The 22,210-nt window shown below is 41.2% G+C and overlaps 1 protein-coding gene across 1 annotated transcript in view; it reads right to left on the bottom strand.

Annotated features, from left to right (window-relative positions):
- Nucleotides 1-19,376, bottom strand: part of IL12A (interleukin 12A) — a gene marked incomplete at its 5' end in the record, with an annotated part of 60,835 nt that extends 41,459 nt beyond the window's left edge. Inside the window, one exon of the mRNA XM_075864023.1 lies at nucleotides 19,304-19,376. Coding sequence (XP_075720138.1) covers nucleotides 19,304-19,376 — 73 coding nt within the window. The remainder of the gene's footprint in view (nucleotides 1-19,303) is intronic.
- Nucleotides 19,377-22,210: the final 2,834 nt, after the last annotated feature.

Genomic DNA, 22,210 nt, shown 5'->3' with positions numbered 1-22,210 from the left:
GATGGAGTCAGTCTCACAGACATAGAAGCAGGTGCAGACTGATTATCTATGGGCGTTAACCCCGAAGCTGTGCCTGGCAGATCCTTTACACAGGGATAAAACAAGGGATGATCAGGTCAGCAAGGGTTTAATTTAGGGACCCAGGGGAAGCATGGGATTAACTCAGGCACTGCAAGGGTTACTCAGGGAAAGCAAGGGTTACTCAGGGACAGCAAAGGTTCAAGGGTTACTCAGGGACTCAGGGACAGCAAGGGTTACTCAGGGACAGCAATAGTTACTCAGGGACAGACAGACTCAGGGACAGCAAGGGTTACTCAGGGACAGCAAAGGTTAACACAGGGACAGCAAGGGTTAACACAGGGACAGCAAGGGTTAACACAGGGCAGCAAGGGTGAACAGGAACTTAGGGGCACCAAGGGTTACTCAGGGTACTCAGGGCAGCAAGGGTTAACTTCAGGGACAGCATGAGGACACAGGGAGAGAGAGGGTTAAGTGTAGCTGTTGCTACACTTGATACTTAGCGTGTCGTTGGTGGAACAGGGGAGCAGAGGCAGGAGCCGGAGCAGGTCGTTGGTGGTGTGGTGAGGTCCCAGCTGGAGAGGTGAGCTTCATTGGTGGTGTCGTGGCAGGATCCAGCTAGCTCCAGCTAGCTTCAGTTGCTGAGCGTACCGACGCAGCGGGGGACGAGTGGCGCTCACCTCCGGCTAACATGCGTCGGCTTGGTGATAACATATCACCAACCAACTCATGAACGCCCGCGCCAAATCCCCCGTGTGCGTATTCCCATGAGACAGTCCATGTGCGCTGGAAGTTTAAAATGGAGACAGGAGATCAAACAGTATCTCCTGTCTCCATGGTTTCCAAACAAAGCAGGGCAATGCTAATTGTCCCGCTTTGTTTACAACTGTATTCATGACCATGGCTGTGTTTGTACATCCCTGGCTCATGAGAAAATGCTTCCATGGAGGAAGTGAAACGTTGCTGTGTTGGGTGAATAAATTTCATTTTTTGCTATTGAGTGCTGCTTCTTTGCTCGATTTTTTCCATAGACATATATATATATATACACATACATATGCCCCATATATACATGTATATACATATATACCATATATATATATATATATATATATATATATATGCTGTATACATACTATGTATACATATATACTATATATATATTTATATATATATATATATATATATATATATATATATATATATATGTTGCAGGAGAATGTTGTTCCCATCCAGACACTCTGTCTTATGACCACATAAAATATACCTGGTAAATAGATATAGTATATACTGATATTATTCAGTGGTGTTCACCCTTTGAGGAGGCAGTATGCTCAGAAGCCATTTGGTCATAGATTCTTATCTACTGCCTTATTAGCATTACAATGGACCTCAGTACAGGAAGGAGCCATTGTAAACTGGATGTAGAGACAGCTGAGCATACTGGGATTAGATTTACCTATACTGTACAGATGCACATTGGAAGGTGTATGGGTGGTCATAAGGCGGAGTCAATGGAATGGGTGGGTTCAACCCAGGGATAGGAACATATAGGTCATGGGAAGCTCTTGGTGCGGGCTCTTTCCTGCCAGCCCTGGATGCTCAGCACTTAACATCAGGAGCAAGCTAAGTTATATTATATGTGTGCTTTCTGTGTATGTATATAAGTATAATTATATTACAGCAGACTTTATATGTGTACATAGAGATATTCTAGGAATCTTATGTGGATTATAGATGAGTAGATATATATATATATATATATATATATATATGCTCTTTAAGCATGAGTCTCTATATGTACATGTACTAATGGTCAGGCACTGTATGTGGCTTTGGTTATAGTTGTAGTACCAGGAGACCGTATAGGTTTGGGACCTGGATTTATATTATATATACATACACATTACTAGTCACATGTGCAAAGTGTCCAGGGAAGGTAGGAACAGAGGCAGCTGTGTGTGGTTGTGTTGTCTATGTAATGTATTGTATCTTGATGTAGTGTATATTGGTTTGTCACGTCTATGTTATGAGTAAAGTATGTTTAGATATTTAGGCATCTGCGAGGGTTGTATGTTACTCCTGTGGTGTGTGACGGACTGGAGTGTGTGCACATTGTGAACAGTACAAAGTAAGCAGACTATATAGGAAACAGAGGTAACGGACTAGGAACGGAGAAAAGGGAGATAATACAGATAGTCAATTGCCCCCTTTTACAATATATATATATATATATATATATATATATATATATATATATATATATATATATATATATAAATAGGGACACTTCCCTTTACAGGACCACAGTCTACACACACACTTTCTGAATTTATGAGGGGAAGGACAGGACAATGCAGCCCCCAAACTGTCCACCCTGCATAACGACCAGTGGGAAGATAGTGTGGGGCCGCCTGCACCCACTGTTTGATCAGGGGTACAACTTGTACTTGGACAACTGGTACACAAGTTTACCCCTGTTCAAATGTCCAATAGACAAAAAAACAGGCACCTTCCAAAGACCCTCATCAGCCAATCCCTGCAAATTGGCAAATGCAGGGTATTGCTGCAGGATGGGGTCCTGTGTCTCAAATTTAGGAAACAAAAAAGATGTCAACATGCTGTCAACTATGCATGATGCCAGCCGCACCCCTGTCCCCACAAGTGGATTCACATCGTCCACGATGAAGCCTATATGCATACCGGCATATAATATATTCATGGGTGGGGTTGAACTGAATGATCAGGTTTTAAAACCTTATAGTGCCATGAGAAAAACTAAAATCTAATAGATAGAAATTGGCAGTGTACCATGTCCAGATGGCACTATATAATTCATTTTTACATTTGGAGTACCAAGAAAAAATTATAACATTTTCTTTTGTTTGGAGACGAGGTAGGGGAAACTTCTGCTTCTTCAAGTAGTGCTTGCCGTCTGCCACACCAAAAAAAAAGCAGGGCACAAAAAAATGGTATACTTTTAAATTCCCCACCCCTTCCCTTTATCATTCTGGTCTTTTACCCATTTTCAAAATTGAACACTCTAAAAAAACCCTATAACAAAACTAAAAATATTCATTATACCCCTAGATGAACTTAATACTATAACATGTGTATGATCTGCAAACAATTTTTAGGCCTATGCTTGTGGCCAAAAATCATCCAAGTAAAAATAAGGCCTCAAAATCCTTGTGGTGCTCCTTCACTTCCAGACACTGCTATGTGTCCAGACAACATATTTAAACGACTTTGGGGGTATTTTTGAACTCAGAAGAAATAGCCCAATAAATATTGAGGTGCTTTCCTTCACTTACATGCTCTGTGTCTTAAAAATCTGTCCTATAAATGACACATTTGTGAAAAATTTACAAATGTTGGGGTGCTTTTTCTCCTTTATTCCTTATAAATTAAACAATTCTATGGTATTTTTTTTTTTTTTTGAAAAAAGTAGATTTTCATCTGCACAGACTATTCCAATAAATTCAGCAAAATTCCTTGAGGGGTGTAGTTTCCAAAATGGTGTCACTTTTGGGGGGTTTCCACTGTTGTGGTTCCTCCAGGGCATTGCAAATGCGACATGGCACCAAAAACAATTCCAGCTAAATTTACTCTCCAAAATCCAAATGGCGCACCTTCCCTTCTGGGCCTTGTCGTGGGTCCAACCAGCAGTTTATTACCACATATGGTAATCGGGAGAAATTGCTAAACAAATTTCTTGGTGCTTTTTTTCCTTTATTCCTTTTAAAAATTAAAAAATTCTACGTTTTTTCAGAAAAAAAGTAGATTTTCATTTTCACAGACTAATTCCAATAAATTTAGCAAAAATTACTGTGGGGTCAAAATGCTAACTATACCCCTAGATAAATTCCTTGAGGGGTGTAGTTTCCAAAATGGGGTCACTTTTGAGGGGTTTCTACTGTTTTGGAACCACAAGACTTCACACCTGACATGGTGCCTAATATATATTCTAAAAAAAAAGGAGGCCCCAAAATCCACTAGGTGCTCCTTTGCTTCTAAAGCTTGTGCTTCAGTCCATTAGCACACTAGGGCCACATGTGGGATATTTCTAAAAACTGCAGAATCTGGGCAATAAATATTGAGTTGTGCTTGTCTGGTAAAATCTTCTGTGTTACAGAAATTTTTTTATTACAAATGAATTTCGACAAAAAAAATGAAATGTGTAAATTTCACTTCTACTTTGCTTTAAGTCCTTTGAATGCCTAAAGGGTTAAGACACTTTCTGAATGCTGTTTTGAATACTTTGAGGGGTGCAGTTTTCAAAATGGGATGATTTATGGGGGTTTGTGTTGTATGGGCCCTTCAAAGCCACTTCCCAACTGAGCTGGTCCCTGTAAAAATAGCCTTTTGAAATTTTCTTGAAAATATGAGAAATTGCTGCCAAAGTTCTAAGCCTTGTAACGTCCTAGAAAAACAAAAGGATGTTCAAAAAATTATGCAAACATAAAGTAGACATATGGGAAATGTTAACTAATTTTTGTTCCTTTTTAGTACTGTAATTTTACCATTTCATAAAAATAATTCCACTTGAGCCACCAAGCGGATTCCAAAGAACATTGTATGCCAAATTACTTATCTGTATATCTTCAAATCTCAATGAGCCATGTCTTATTTCCTTAAAGAGAACCTTTCACCTGCCCATACGTTTGCAGCATGTAATGGTCATGGCTTCACAAACACTGTCTTACTTGAAATAATTTTTCTTACTTCCTCCGTTATTTACATATCGGTGCCGTTATGTAAATAAGCCCCTGAACTGTCAATGGGGTGTTTCTATCTAACTAAATGGCAAGGGGCCGTGATCTCTTGGACAGTGTCAGAGCGAAGAGATCATGCCCCCTTGCCGTTTAGTTAGATAGAAACGCCCCATTGACAGTTCAGGGGCTTATTTACATATCGGGCGCCAAATATAACGGCACCGATATGTAAATAACGGTGGAAGATTGGAAAAAAATTAAATGTCAGATTGTGTTTGTGAAGCCCTGACCATTACATGCTGCACTCCGCTGCACATCTATGGGAGCGTAAATGTTGCTGATATTCCGTGCGGATTTGCGTATGTAAAATCCTCAGCGGAATACACTACCAGGGAAGTGGATGAGATTTCAACAAATCTCATTCACATGATGGGGAAATTTTGTGCACAAAAATGAACCTGCGGTGCATATTTTTAAATCATGTCAATTTCTGTCACGGACTGAGCACGGATTTGAATTCAATGGGGGAAGATAAATCTGCTCTCAAATCCGAGTGTTGTGCAGCTAAATCTGCACGTGCGCATAATCATTTGAATGGAAAAAAATGCAGTTTACTCACCTTACCAATCACCTGGTGCTCCCGTTGTCAGACTTTGTAGGTCCCCTGCTGGTCTCTGTTTACCGGTCACCAGCGATGATGTGTAATCTTGACACGTGACCATTGCAGCCAATCATAATATAAACTTAACACGAATATAAACATAAATCAGTTGCCATACATAAACAGTTTTCCAGAAACATAAAGCCACAATAAATAAATAATAAAAAAGCACTATAAATACTAAATGTGCAGGCGGGCGGTTAGTGTGTTTTTATGGCTGTGGAGCGGTCCAAAGATGCAGAGATATTCACAGATCCTTATATAATCAAATAGGGGTCACCTCCCTCAGGGGACTTTTAACCAATAGAGCTGCAGGCCACATATTGCCCCCCCTCCCCTCCATATAGAGCCCCTACCATACCACCAGTCAAGGGATCCCTGATTTAAGCAATCAGGTTTCCCAGCAGATTGGGGGAAATTTAGATCATGCTATTTACATGTGCGGCCCGCATAATAAATTTAACCCCTGTACTATATCAACATAAATAATGACAGACACAACTCTTTGTGAGTTCAGCTTTAAAACATTTGGAGAACCGTGCCTAATCAATTAACTTGAATACAACTTGTTGCCATGTATGCCTGGCTTGCGCAGCTGCGGTGTAATGTCTTAGTTGGTTCGACAGGTGACAAGCATGTTCTATTTTTTTGACAAAGAAAGGTGGACAAGATCCTGTTATACGCCATAGAAGCTAGGTCTATGCCTATGCTGAGTTCTGACCCCCACCCAAAAGAAGGAACAAAGCCTTTTTGATGGTATCCTGTAATCCAGATAATAAAATGTCTAAACCAATATAGTTTAAATGCACTCGGTTTTGCAACAACAGGCAATAGTTAACAGCCTTTAATCGCTAGTGTCAAAAGACTATTGTACGGACTAGGGCTGGGCAATTTTGACAAAAAAAAAATCTTGACTTTTTTCAACCCTGTGGACGATTTTTGATTTTAATCTCAATTTCCTTATTTTTGTTAAATAAGCAGAAAAACATACCAAGACAGGGTGCATTGCTAGTATATAATGTACAGTATATATGTTGTGGTGTATATATGAGCAGCCTGATAAGAGTGAGACCTGAGGTAAAATACATATATAAGGCCCTATGCACATCACTTTTGTTTCCCTTCGGTTAGCGTGTATGCCAGCAAAGCTCCAGACGTTCACGCTTAATGTGTCCTTAGTTTACGTACGATCTACAGTGGATAGAGGAGAGAGATCTTCTCCCAATGTCAGTTCTTTGAGGTTCAGCGATGTGAAAAGTGTTACGGAGGGATACTGTAGGTGGCATGGCTAGAGATTCCAAGAATAGTACCATTTTCAGGGGGAAACACAGGATTTTTAAAGGGGGGTTTCCCCATTTCTGCGGCATTCGCTCCTCCAGTAATGGAGGCCTGGTCTCTTCTGACGAGATCTGCTCCAGCAGAACGATGCAGGCGGTGCGATGATGCCTTCGTGCCAACTGCATAACTAAAGTGCCGAACAATGGGCAGGAAACTGTTGATTCCCTTGCCTTGCCAGGGCTGTTTGTTGTATCCACGTCCCTAAGGGCATGGTTACAATTCGCCATTTGGGCGTCTACAGATTCTGTTTTGTCATAGACTGGATTTAATGGTTCTGTGAAAAAACTGAATCTCGGGGCTCCCAAATCGCAAATCAATTGAATTAATTTGATTAATCACCCAGTCCTAGTACGTACATGCCTAGATATTCTCATGTTCAGAAAGCGCCTAGCCCTTTCTATCACATCATGATTCCTGGCCCGATTCCAAATAACTCTAGATATGACATCTAACCAGACAAGGACCAAGACCTAAAAAAAACACAGAAAACTGATCAAAGTTGTATCAAACTACCAAAATCATTTTGGCAAACAGAACAATAATTTTGCCACCGACATGCATAATTAAAACTGCCGGGGCATGTGTAACCTTGCTGACAGACACCACTTTCGGCAGAACCTGTAAGCAGCAAAGCCCTCTGCTGTTTCCTGTTTCTCCAGGACAGATCTACATTGGTAAAGCCCATGTTGAGACCTCCCGGACGGGGAGAAACACATTGGACCATCCAGCCACACTTTTGGTCTGGCAATACCTAAAACAAAGAAAAAATAAATACACATATCAACAAGTCAACAAATTAGGCCTAATGTAGAGATGAAAACAGTCCAACTTCTATTAACCTAGTCTATTGAGGTCATCCTAAAATATGCTAACGGCGCCAGCTACCATCGACGCACCAATGTGGAAAGAGTAAACTCAGAAGACGATACAACCGGGTCTCTTAAACAAAGAGATAAACTGATATTTGGTAAATGGGGAGCTGTCCGGGTGTGAATAGAAACACGGACATGAAGGGGGTACGGAGACATAAACCAAGATAATAGAAACCAGGCAAAGGGAACCATGAAAACACAATATAGAACTGCGACCATAAATATCCATCTTTTAACGATTAATCCAAACTTGAATCGCATTCGAGAGGATTACTACATCCTGAGAGAGTAAACATGATGGTTTCAAGCGCAGAGGACACTTATTCCCTAATATGCAGGCCACATGAAAAAGTCAAAACAAAAGAACACTGTAATGAAAAAGCCTCAAAATCCGATACACAAACTCGCGACAGCAACCAAGCAAAAGGGGGCAAGAAATCACCCTTCGACTGTCAGCCCCAGACTGCCCTTTTTCTCAACCTTTTGAATTTAAGTAGAAACTAAAATCTTTCGTAACGTCAACCATTCCCCAGAGTACGCAACTTTCAGATTTTCCTTTTTTCATCCCCACCTTCCAAAAGCCATAACTTTTTCATTTTTGCATTGATATAGTCCTTTGATGGCTTGATTTTTGCGGGACGAGTTGTAGTTTTTTGTAGCGCCATTTATTGTGCCATATAATGTACTAGGAAACGGGAAATAAATTATTTGTGGGGCAGAAAATGAAAAAAAACAGCGATTCTTCCATTGTTTTTTTGCGCTTTGTTTTTACGGAATTCACTGTGCAATTAAAACAACATGTTAACTTTATTCTGCGGGTCAATACGATTATGGCGATACCAAATATGTATAGTTTACAAAATGTAAAGTCTACAAAATACCCAGTGAAAAAATTAAAAGTGTGTAACAAGAACTGACAAAGGCCTGAGCTGAAAGGACAAACAAATTAAAATTAATGAGGTAGTGAAGACTGATGAAGAGCCCATCCTGTACTAGACAATCCATTCTAAAAAAAAACAGCTGAACATCTCAAAGTATCAGTACGAGATAGAGCTATGGGCAAACACATAACGATATAATATAAACGATCGAATTGGCAACCCAAGAAGTTAAAGCAGTCATAGTGGACAGGGAGAAGACGGAAGGTGGACTCTATATCGGATTTTGCAAGAAGGGCACCATGGCCAGCTCTCAACCAAAGATACAGTCCTGTCAAAAGCTACATATAAAACTACTGTCTCCTCTCGGGGAATACCAATATTGACCGACTCACCTTGTGGAAAAGATGAGTAAGCCTAAAATTGTTAACTTCTTTTTTTGGAACAATAATCAGCGGAGATATTTTTTAAATTAGGCAACGGGGCTCTGAAAATGGGCCAGCCATATGGCCAAGATGGACCTCTTTGTCCAAACTTTCTTAAACAATATCCAACCTGTCATGGACAGAATTTAAATTCCCTAACTAATAAATTGCTGTCTGAGGGACGTTAGGAATATAGAAAAAACTCTAATTAGTATGTCTGCTTCATTCTTCCTAGGTTACCTGTCTAGACACAGGAGCATCTTTACTACGCTCACTGGCATCCTACGGTTATCCTGGACTAGATTTTGTGGGTGGTTTACCCCTTCAATTGCCAAAGAGGAAAGAGTGAGATCCCTATCCTTAAACAACCAACATGCCCCATGGCGTCGACTTGCCAAGGTGGACTGAGAAATTGCACTAGCTGCAGAAGCTGACAGAAAGGGAACATAAGATTTTGACACTATCACAAGTTGGATCCAAACACCCATGGCTTTAGAAGCACAGCCAACATCTGTCCCGAGGGCCAAACAGTGCCTGAACTCGTGATCATATCTCCACCATGCTGTAGGGGAATTTGAGAAGGTTCATTTACAAAGTTAAAATTCAAAACCAGAAATTCTGGTTCTATTTGTGACAAATCCAATACTGATATCTTTGTAAGGATTGTTGATGAAAAACTTGAAGCAGTTCTAGATGTAACGGATCTAACCCAACTTTACTGAGAAACCCATTGGATAGACAATTTCACCAGAAAACTGATATTTTACCATTGTAATGTTGAATCATTAAAAGCCAAGTTGGATTGGTAATAATTATCATCTATGGTTTTCTCTGAAACTACTGTTGTTCTTTTTCATTTATTCACATACTAATTACCCATGACTTCTTGGGTTACAAACTTTGTTTCATGTCAGTGGTTCCCGAAATTTCTCAGGCCAGGGAACTCCAAATCAGCTAGAGGCCTCACTTTGCAACCCTAACTCATTCCCCATATGGACGGCACATAACCAGACCGCCACAGTTGTGTTGTCCATACTGATGTCACATCTGCGGGCCTCAATTGGCTACCATGGCCTTGTGACATGTCATCAGCATCAACAAAATGTCGGCACTGAGACAAAAATATCATAATATCATAATTTTTATGCCATGCACCCCGCACCTTTTTAGTACCTGAGTAATGCACATTACCCCTTCAGCAGACCCCAAGATGAATTCAGAACCCAAAATAGATTCAAAGGCCAGACTACAGATACCATAAATGAATTCACACCCCATACTATAGTCCTCAAAAAAGAATTCAGACCCCAGACTTCAGACCTTAAAAGTTATTTCAGATCCCCAAAAATAATTCAGACTATCGGTCAGACCCTAAAATACAGCTTCAATTTCCTTCCCGAGTTGGAGGAGGAGAGGACACATGCTGCTGCCGCATAGCGGGGATGAAGTGAAACTGCCAGCCAGTAGGAAGGCAGACTTTTCTTACTGGCTCCTTATCCTCTTCAATGTACTATGCATGTCACCAAATGGTGCGGTCACATGTGCAGTGCAAACCAGTGGCATAATCAAAATTCAGTCCTTGGACCCCAGAGATCTCAACACAAAACCCTGGGTTTCTGTGGAACTCAGTTTGGGAAATACTGTATAGAATATTTATTGTCTGGAATATACTTTTAGATATTTTTCTCATGAAGACAGTTCTCCTTCATTAGTGTAGTACTAATGTATTTACAATGTTTTAATTTTCTAGGATGGTATGATTTTCCTTGTACATATTATTCCATTGTAGTAAAATTTTTGTGTGTAAGAGATAATTGTCACGATCTATCAGCGATGGCATCATTTTTTATTATAACAAAAATCCAAGGTTAGTTTGAGGTAGGTCAATATAACGATTACAATAAAACATTCATCTGACCAAAGTATTTGCTTTGTTATGTGTCCCTAGAGTAAGAGGTACAAATATAAAAAGTTATATCTTGCTGAATCACGTACTCTTTTGTTTGCAGCAACATGTAATAAACTATTTCCGTATGGTCCAATAACCACAAGAAAAGGTTTACCTCAGCACAATTTACCTTTCCTTTGAGGCATAAATTTATATTGCTGCATAAAGATTATAGGTTGTTTCTGTATATACCTAGCATCTATTTAATGTTTAACATATGTAGAATAGATTGGCCTGGAGCATAACTAGTAATGAGAGGTCACCACTGTAAAACATGGACTAGACCCTCTAAACTCTGAGTTAGTGCTAACTAACGGACTGAGCAGCTTTGTTTGCACAATGTTAAACTCTACCAGTAAATAAAAGAAGGAAGGGTCCTATAAAATTGTATAGTAGAAAACTTCATGTGATGGACTGTATATAAAAAACTGATCTGGAAATGAGTGCATTGCAAACACAAACATATCTGTCTATAGTATATCTGGTCGGCAGGCCAGTATTTTGGTCAGGATATTGCTTCAGTATTTCGAAGTCAAAACCAGGAGTGGGTCCAAAACATGAAAGAAGTGCAAATCTTTCCATTATAGTTTTCCTCTGTGTTGGTTCGACTCCTGGATTTGGCTTTCAAATACTGGTATAAAATAGTGGCCAAAATACTGTCATGTGAAAGAGACCTGACTTTGTGTTTACCAGAATATTTTATATTGGTTATACTTTTTCCATAGTAAATAATATACAGTCTGACCCACTCGAGACAGATTAGGTTATTTTCCAGAATTTTTAATCTTGGATCACAACATTTCAGATTAGAGGTCATCTCTTAAAAATTGTTCACCTAGTGACCCATAACAGTCTGCAGTCCTGGAGGCTTATCATCTGCATCACTTCCACTATTGTGAGTGATTCTGGTAATAACTTTATATTACATACCTGTTCGGAACGCAATTCCTTAATAAAACATGGCTTGAGGAATGGATGAATACTGTTAACATTAAAGGATTTGGCTAACCCTAATATACTATTACTTGGCACCACCTATCCTGAAATAAGAATGAATTCAAAATACTGTCAGTACTGGATGGTTTCTACTTTAAATATACAGACACTGAAGCTCTAGGTGAAGGTTTATTGTAGCAATGGAAATTGCTGATGAACTTCTTCTTTTGTGGTAAAACATGCAGTAGCTCAGTAAAACAGAGCAAAACGCATTGACAAAGTTACATTACTAGTAAGCAGGAAAAATTTGTTTGGTTTAGCAGTGAAACTTCTTTGGAGAACTTAAGAGAACATTAGTCTACCACACTGTGTCTACTAGTCCTACCCACGAGATCTAAAAGGTGACATCTATGGAGGGGATATGATACAGAAACTGCTCGTAAGGAGATTCCATAACAATTTACGCTCTTCTAGATTAGTGTCACACTGAGAACTCTCAACCAACACTGTGATGTAATGTTTACAATAAGAAAAAGAAAGCACCTGGTTAAAACTAAGTGTGGTAAATGGATTTTTGATGGTTTTATTGTGTTGTGGATAAAACAACAATAACATTTGGTTCATATGTATTATTATTTATTGCTTAAGCAGGAGCTTACAATAAGGCTATGTTCACACGGGGTCTTTTGCCGAGTTTTTTGACGCGGAAACCGCGTCGCAAAACTCGGCAGAAACGGCCCGAGAACGCCTCCCATTGATTTCAATGGGAGGCGTCGGCGTCTTTTTCCCGCGAGCAGTAAAACTGCCTCGCGGGAAAAAGAAGCGACATGCCCTATCTTCGGGCGCTTCCGCCTCCGACCTCCCATTGACTTCAATGGGAGGCAGGAGAAAGCGTGTTTTCTGCCCGCGGCGCTCAATGGCCGCGGGCGAAAAACGGCGCGATCATTGCTATTCACACGGAGTATTTTGGGGGAGGAATATCTGCCTCAAAATTCCGTTTGGAGCTTTGAGGCAGATATTCCTCCCCCAAAATACTCCGTGTGAACATAGCCTAAGGTTTCCGGGAAGCATGTCACATGGTATGTGGCATAAATTTCATGCACCGTTCTATTAAATAAGAGGGGGTTTATATAGTATTAGACTGAACAGCTAACATTATCTCTTGAGCTTCAAATCCAGCCAATCCAGAAGGGGACATACACATTGTTCTTAGTTATCTCCTTATTTTCTTGCTACAGAAGGTTGTAGATTGCGTGTTTAGGAGGATCTTGGGGTTCCTTGAGGCCCTCTGTATGGTTTTGTAAGGGTATGTTCACACGCAAACGCAAAATACGTCTGAAATTACAGAGCTGTTATTAGGCGAAAACAGCTCCTGAATTTCAGACATTTTTGCATGTACTCACGTTTTTTGCGGCGTCTTTTAGGGACGGAATTGGAGCTGTTCTTCATTGGAGTCAATGAAAAACGGCTCCAAAAACGTCTCAAGAAGTGTCCTGCACTTCTTTGACGCGGGCGTAATTTTACACGCCGTCTTTTGACAGTGACGCGTAAGATTACACCACGTCTTAACAGAACATCGTAAGACCCATTGCAAGCAATGGGCAGATATTTGCAGACGTATTGGAGCCGTCTTTTCAGGTGTAATTCAAGGCAAAAAACACCTGAATTATGTCTGAAAATAGGTTGTGTGTACATACCCTAAGAGTCATTATGTGACCTGTTGTGACTACTATATTTCACAAGGCTTTAAACATATCACTACTGATAGAGTCTCTGTGATCCAGGAGGCACCATACCCACAAAGTGCTAAACAAGTCAGTGCTTTTTTAGGACTGGTTGGGTCCTGTAGACAATGGATACTAAATATGTCTCGGCCCTTTTACACTTATATGCTCTGACCACTCAGACTCATAGATTTGTCGGCAATGGAAAAATAGTTTGCAGACCATTGCAACTGCCATTCCCAAACTATGCCAAGGCGTTCTACCTTTTCTGCCATGAACAGGAGAGACAGGCTTCAGGGGTGCTTACTCAAAAGTATAGAGGAAAACAGAAAGCAGTGGGCTACTTTAGAGCCAAACTTGATTCTGTTATCTCAGGGGGCTTCATGTGTCAAATCAGTATCTGCCCTGCTAGTTGAAAAGACGGCTGATATTGTTCTTGGAAATCAGCTATTTCTTATTTTTCCACATACTGTACAAGCAGTCCTCCACAGCCCGACCACCAGACACCTCTCTGCCAGATTAATTAAATATAACATTTCTCTGTTAGCACCATCCAACATCAACATACTAGGGTGTAATGTGCTAAATCCTGCTACCCTCTAGGCCAATAGGGATGGACATGATCCGGAGCACGATTGTGAGCAGGTGGTGGGACTTTTCTATACCCCTTCTTATCCTGTGCTGGATGAGCCAATTCAGAATGCTGACATGACCCTCTATGTGGTTGGATCAAGACAACAAAAGCCAGAGGGAGGGTTTGCTGTGCGTTTTTCCGTAACAGATGACACCTACGTTTTGTACTCTAAAACATTTGATCCCGGCATACATTCTGCCCTGAAGCGCAGAGTTGCATTCCCTTATCAAGACATGTGATTTCGTTTTCTATGGGCGCACAAAGATTTCCCAACTTCTAGTGGGGAAGTTGTATAGCATGCAGGCCTCATACAGGACCAGCTGGTAAAGGAATAGCTACCTTGAGCCATAGCTGTTTTCAAATGCCAGGCACACCAGTGAGCAGAAGATCCAATGGCGGATTATCATATGGGCGGTTCAGGCGGCTGCCCGGGGCCCGAGGCTCCCAGGGGGCCCGTGGCTGCCCGAACCGCGCACAATCTTAAAAAACTATGCAGCGCAGGACGCAGATTCAATTGGGTTGAATGCTGGAGCCTCGCTCCAGCATTCACTCTGCCGTGAGCGGCTCGGTGCAGGCAGGCGCGATGTAGTGACGTAATCGTCACTGACGGGACAGTACAGAATATGAGAAGCATCCCCCACCGTCGTGGGAACCGGCATAGGTAAGTAATAATGTTTTTTTTAATTAGGTACGTACATATGGAGGCATTATACTGTGTAGCAGCTATGGAGGCATTATACTGTGTCGCAGCTATGGGGGCATTATACTGTGTAGCGGCTATGGGGGCATTATACTGTGTAGCAACTATGGGGCATTATACTGTGTCGCTGCTATGGGGGCATTATACTGTGTCGCAGCTATGGAGGCATTATACTGTGTAGCAGCTATGGGGGCATTATACTGTGTCACAGCTATGGGGCATTATACTGTGTCGCAGCTATGGGGGCATTATACTGTGTAGCAGCTATGGGGGCACTATACTGTGTCGCAGCTATGGGGGTATTATACTGTGTAGCAGCTATGGGGGCATTATACTGTGTCACAGCTATGGGGCATTATACTGTGTCGCAGCTATGGGGGTATTATACAGTGTCGCAGCTATGGAGACATTATACTTTGTAGCAGCTATGGGGGCATTATACTGTGTGGAGGCAGCTATGGGGGCATTATACTGTGTCGCAGCTATGGGGGTATTATCCTGTGTCGCAGCTATGGGGGCATTGTACTGTGTAGCAGCTATGGGGGCATTATACTGTGTCGCAGCTAAGGGGCATTATACTGTGTCGCAGCTATGTGGGCATTATACTGTGTAGCAGCTATGGGGGCAGTATACTGTGTAGCAGCTATGGAGCATTATACTGTGTCACAGCTATGGGGCATTATACTGTGTCGCAGCTATGGGGGCAGTATACTGTGTAGCAGCTATGGGGGCATTATACTGTGTCACAGCTATGGGGCATTATACTGTGTCGCAGCTATGGGGGTATTATATTGTGTAGCAGCTATGGGGGTATTATACTGTGTAGCAGCTATGGGGGTATTATACTGTGTCGGAGCTATGGGGGTATTATACTGTGTAGCAGCTATGGGGGTATTATACTGTGTTGCAGCTATGGGGGTATTATACTGTGTCGCAGCTATGGGGGCATTATACTGTGTAGGATCAGCTAAGGGGAAAATTATACTGTGTAGAGGCAGCTATGGAGGGCATTATACTGTATAGGGCAGCTATGGGTGGCAATATACTGTGGGGGCAGCTATGGGGGACATTATATTGTATGGGGCACCTATCGGTGGCAATATACTGTGGGGGCAGCTATGGGGCACATTATCATGAGCAATTATAAGAGCTGCAGGTCCAAGGGGGGAGACGCTGTGTAGCACTATATACAAGGGGGGATTGTTGTATAGCACTATATAGAAGGGAGCGCTGTGTATCACTATATCTAAAGGGGATTGCTGTGTAGCACTATATACAAGAGGGGGAGGGCTATATGACGCTATTTACAGAGGGGGTGGACTATGTAGCGCTATTTACAGGTGTCAGTGTGTGGTGTTATCTACAGTTTTTGACACAATTATATTCAGGGGCGCAATCTATGGTGCTATAATATTTACGGGCCCAGCGTTTGGTACTATTTTATTCAGAGGCGCAGTGTTTGGTGCTATTATATTTAGGGGCACAGTGTGTGGCACCATGATAATATTATCTTTGTTTATAGGTGTGGAAATGTTGGAAAAGTGAGGAGCCAAAGACATCTGAGTGCCAAATTCTGCAGAAATGGGTCATGGCCGGGAAAAGTCGTCATGAAGTCTGGACTGGATGGAGAAGAAAAGAGGAAAAAAACTACGTCGTCACCTATGAGTCACTACATTTATAGACAATCTGTCATCTCTACTGACATGTTTATTATAGGAAATCCTTGTATTTCACAAAGTCTTTGTGCATTCCAGGACTGATAGACAAATAAGTGTTACTATTCCCCTTGTCAGGAGAATGTGTCCCTACATGGTGCGATACTGTTAGTGATGGTTGAAGACTGTCAGTATGTGGGGACACAGCCTTTTGACAAGGGGAGTAGTAACACCCATTTGTTAATGTCTGGACAAAAAGGAAGTGTTAACAATAGTTACAGGGCGGAGGTGGAGAAGGGGGGCCCAAGTTTGGGTAACAGTGCAGGGCCTATGGTCTACTTAATCTGCCACTGAGAAGATCCTATCACTATGGGTAACAACAGGGCAGATTAAAGAGGCTCTGTTACCAGATTTTCAAACCCCTATCTCGTATTGCAGCTGATCGGCGCTGCAATGTAGATTACAGTAACGTTTTTTTTTTTCAAAAACGAGCATTTTTGGCCAAGTTATGACCATTTTTATATTTATGCAAATGAGCCTTTCTTAAGTACAACTGGGCGTGTTTAAAGTTATGTACAAGTGCGCGTGTATTGTGTGTGTAACATCTGGGCGTTTTTACTTGTTTTACTAGCTGGGCGTTGTGAATAGAAGTGTATGATGCTGACGAATCAGCATCATCCACTTCTCTTCGTTAACACCCAGCTTCTGGCAGTGCACAGACACACAGCGTGTTCTCGAGAGATCACGCTGTGACGTCACTTCCTGCCCCAGGTCCTGCATCGTGTCGGACGAGCGAGGACACATCGGCACCAGGCGACAGAGGCTACATCGACTTACCTGCAAACGCCGATGCTGCTGCAGAATCAACTGTGTGTCTGTGCACTGCCAGAAGCTGGGTGTTAACGAAGAGAAGTGGATGATGTCAGCATCATACACTTCTATTCACAACGCCCAGCTAGTAAAACAAGTAAAACCGGCCAGATGTTACACACACAATACACGCCCACTTGTACATAACGTTAAACACGCCCAGTTGTACTTAAGAAAGGCTCATTTACATAAATATAAAAATGGTCATAACTTGGCCAAAAATGCTTGTTTTTTAAAAAAACAAAAAACGTTACTGTAATCTACATTGCAGCGCCGATCTGCTGCAATACGAGATAGGGGTTTGAAAATCTGGTGACAGAGCCTCTTTAAGCGGCCAAAAAGGCTGCTCCTATGCTCCTTCTAGAGTACTCAAAAGACAAACAAAACCTGACAATGGGTATTCTAATAACCTTGCAAAAACATGCAGGTGCCCAGACATGCAGCGTATGTAGAAACACAGGTTGCAAACCAGAAAATGGTGTTTGGAAACATGAGAATGAGGTCGATTGTGTGCCCCTCTGACTCCTTATTCTCTATTAGCAAATTTATCTAATCTTCCTTCTCATGTTTCCAATGCACCAGGTTTTCCACAACTTGCGAGAAATTCATGATTTGTGCCAAACACAATTCAGGCAAAATTACTAAGGTACAGATGAAACACCTTGTAAAACCTGACTATCCGTTTCAAATATTGCAAATAGACTACATTGAGCTAAGGCCGGAGTGAGAGCAAAGAAACCGATATCTGAGATTGTGTGTAGATATGGCCTACCTGAGACAGTAGAGTCTGATCGCAGTATTTTTTAACAGGGGAAGGTATTTGCATAATTGTTTAAAGGGTTGCTATTTAAACAACACCTACATACTACATATCACCCAGAGTCATCAGGGAATTTTGAAAGAGAGAGAGAGAGAGAGAGAGAGAGAGAGAGAAAGAGAGAGAGAGAGAGAGCAAATTATGTCTTAGAAAACAAGATAGCTAAAATCTCTGAGCAAACAAAACTTACTTGGATTCAAGCCCTACCATTAGCTCTATTTGCAATGAGGCATACCCCAAAGGCAGTGCATGGACTTTTACTAATTTGAAATACTGTTTGGCTTTCCACTGGAATTACATGGACAGTATGCTTCATTAACTGACTATATTGTCCATCTCCATAAGCAGCTGACTAATTTGTATGGCAAGGTCTTTTCTTTTTCACCAGATCAACAAGACATAACTGGAATTCCCCACCTATAATCTGGAGATTGAGTTGTAATAAGAAGATACGTGAGGAGGCATCTGGAACGTCGAATTTATGGCTCATACCATGTAGCACTGACCATACCCACCCCAGTAAAAAGCAATGGGGAAGCCCAACTGGACTCACACTTACAACTGTAAAAAGGTAAATTTTCAGGTCGGTGACGTATACCTGCGCCAAAAGGCTGAGGCCACCCGGGGAGAAGGATATTTTTTGGAGAGCGCTACTTGATATGAAGAAAAGGCAGATGAGTAATCATGAGTTGATTTATTATGCAACGCGTTTCAACGCAGGACATGCGTCTTCGTCAGGCAAAGAAATCAGTATAACAGAGCAGCACAGTGTACAGTTTAAATATACAAAGGAAGATGGGGAGGGGTTAAAAAAACCACCAAAAAACACATAGTAATTAAGAAAGTAAATAAGACCAGGTGTGTCTGACAGCATTAGGTACATATTCACATTTAAAAAACATTGGATGCGTTTAAAAAAGTACATACATAGGGGTATATATGGATCAACAGCAGTGACAGCAGAGATAGAAAAACATGAAAACAGTCCCAAAAAAGTGGAACAGAGTATTTAAGGCACAGATGATGAACGGATGTAGAAGACAAAACGGGGAGGGTAGTAGACCAGATGACATTTCAGAGCCTGAGGGGATTAGTACAATTAAGAGGCTTACCGCAGTTCAGAAGAGGCAATAAAAGGATGAACAAACAAATGAGAACACGATCGGCGAAGAACACCGAAGTACAGAAAGATAAGGCAGCAGTAAACAAATGCCGGCATAAACGTAGTCAAGACGACCACAGTAGCTACGGTGGCCGCAAAGGGGAAAAAAAAAAAAAAAAAAAAGTTAAAAGGCAAAGGGACAGCACATAATATATATGCTTTATTTCATATTTCCTTCATATTCACTTTCTCTGAATGAACTTATTTCTCCATTTTCTCTTTTATCGGATTGATAATCTTATTATTGTAACTATTCTACTACCCTTTACCATTGTTTCCTCTGTATTCCCAAAAAAATATGATCACAATGTAATAATCCTTTTTTATCTTACCCCTCGCCATGTAGCGATACATCCTCTGTCTGTGCTGTCCCTTTGCCTTTTAACGTTTTTTTTTTCCCCCTTTGCGGCCACCGTAGCTACTGTGGTCGTCTTGACTACGTTTATGCCGGCATTTGTTTACTGCTGCCTTATCTTTCTGCACTTCGGTGTTCTTCGCCGATCGTGTTCTCATTTGTTTGTTCATCCTTTTATTGCCTCTTCTGAACTGCGGTAAGCCTCTTAATTGTACTAATCCCCTCAGGCTCTGAAATGTCATCTGGTCTACTACCCTCCCCGTTTTGTCTTCTACATCCGTTCATCATCTGTGCCTTAAATACTCTGTTCCACTTTTTTGGGACTGTTTTCATGTTTTTCTATCTCTGCTGTCACTGCTGTTGATCCATATATACCCCTATGTATGTACTTTTTTAAACGCATCCAATGTTTTTTAAATGTGAATATGTACCTAATGCTGTCAGACACACCTGGTCTTATTTACTTTCTTAATTACTATGTGTTTTTTGGCGGTTTTTTTAACCCCTCCCCATCTTCCTTTGTATATTTAAACTGTACACTGTGCTGCTCTGTTATACCGATTTCTTTGCCTGACGAAGACGCATGTCCTGCGTTGAAACGCGTTGCATAATAAATCAACTCATGATTACTCATCTGCCTTTTCTTCATATCAAGTAGCGCTCTCCAAAAAATATCCAGTTTTATTTATATATTTCACTGAAATATACTACCCTTACTCTCCTGCGGCTCAATCACATTGATGCCGGTACCTGGATACGGAAAGCTGCAACCTGTCTTCATCTAACGGACTTTTACATTAAGCTGTACCTGCCAGTACTAGCTTTTATGGTTTATCTTGCACCATGTGGCGCTGTGTACGTTTTTCTTTCTTCAGATACCCGGGGAGAAGAGGATTGAGACTTCGAAAATTAATTTGCTGTTTTGTATGCTCTTTTGTGTCGTAAGCTATTTTGTACAGGTGAATGGAGAAAGGCAGAAGAACTCTTTCTGGCCTCTATATCAACAAACAGCCAGGCAGCTGAATTCCACAAACTGCTGCATATGTTCATATGTTCTGACAAACTATAAAGAAATCCCTTTGATCAGTATCCCGATATTAATCTCACAGATTATAGCTATGATGATGACATAGACACAGATCACACTATCCACAATGCTATCTTCTCAGACCAAGGCACATGCTTAGAAATTGCTGGCCTACTCATACCCTCCACTGTATGTGTAGGGCCCGTGCATGTAGACCACATAACCAGAGTAAAGGATCACATATTACATCTACCTAAGGTATATGTCGGAAAGACTAATTGTGAAAATGCCTTGTTAACATTTAGCCTGGAGTATAAAGGAAAAACATGTGATATGATAGACTGCAAGTGTAATAATCAGTCCAAATTGTGGAGAAAAAAATGATCACTTCTGGTGGAAGGCGCTCCTTGACTTGTAGAATAAATTCAACGTATAAGGCGATGTGAGGTCTCCAGTCATTCAGCAGCGGATTTCAGCGTCTTCAATGTCCTGACAGGAAACATCCACACAGGTTGTCACCCGGCTTTCCGAGGCTCCGGAGAGACATCAGCCCAGTTGTGCGCACGACTGGAGACCTCGCATCGCCTTATACGTTGAATTTATTCTACAAGTGCAGGAGCGCCTTCTACCAGAAGTGATCATTTTTTTCTCCACAATTTGGACTTCATCCACATCGACTTCCGCTGATTTTTCAACCGCTGCTCTTCACTCTGAGGGCTAGCAGACTCTTCATACACGGAGCACCAACGCTCCATTTGTTTGATGATCGAGTTGTGCCGACCCTCTAGCACAACTCTAAAAGGTGAGTGCACATCTCATATACAGTACATTACTGTTGACCACCCTGCAACTACGACAATACCCCAGAGGAGCGCTCTGTGTCTTCTTTTTTCTTGCCATATCATTGCTAAGTGTAATAATCAGTAAGGGTGTGAAAAGCGTCTTTTGCCCCAAGGTGTGCCTGTCCTGACAGGGGAGATGATGGGACTGGAAGACTCAAGTACACAATAATATGGTATAGTTTTAGTAATGACTAAGGAATCATGGTAGGATAATTCCTAGGGTGTTAAGACATGATTATATTATATTTGTGGTAACATAGCCTCCTTATGACTTCCAATGGGAGCATTGGGCTAACTGTGCCCTAGGAAGGGTTGGACCAGCTAACAGACAACGATCAAACATCTAATTCATAGATGTTCATGAAATGCACCCTTACGAAACTAGATACAAACGAGAATTGTTCACAAAAGCAGATAGTCTGGATGTGATTCCCTTCCTGGACAGACTGGGGAATTGAATTAGCAAATAATTGAAACAAATATGATGGATTCAAAGATGACATAATTCTTAAGACCACCAGTTATACTCAAGTTCGAAAAGTTGCCCAGCAAAATAGAATATCTCTTAAAGGAAAGGTGTCATGAATTATTTTTTTTATTAATGTATGTATTTTTATTTAATAAAATATTATA

Source organism: Rhinoderma darwinii, chromosome 4, assembly GCF_050947455.1.
Source record: "Rhinoderma darwinii isolate aRhiDar2 chromosome 4, aRhiDar2.hap1, whole genome shotgun sequence".
In the NCBI taxonomy this organism is placed as follows: Eukaryota; Metazoa; Chordata; class Amphibia; order Anura; family Rhinodermatidae; genus Rhinoderma; species Rhinoderma darwinii.
This window is presented reverse-complemented; position numbering and strand designations above follow the sequence as displayed.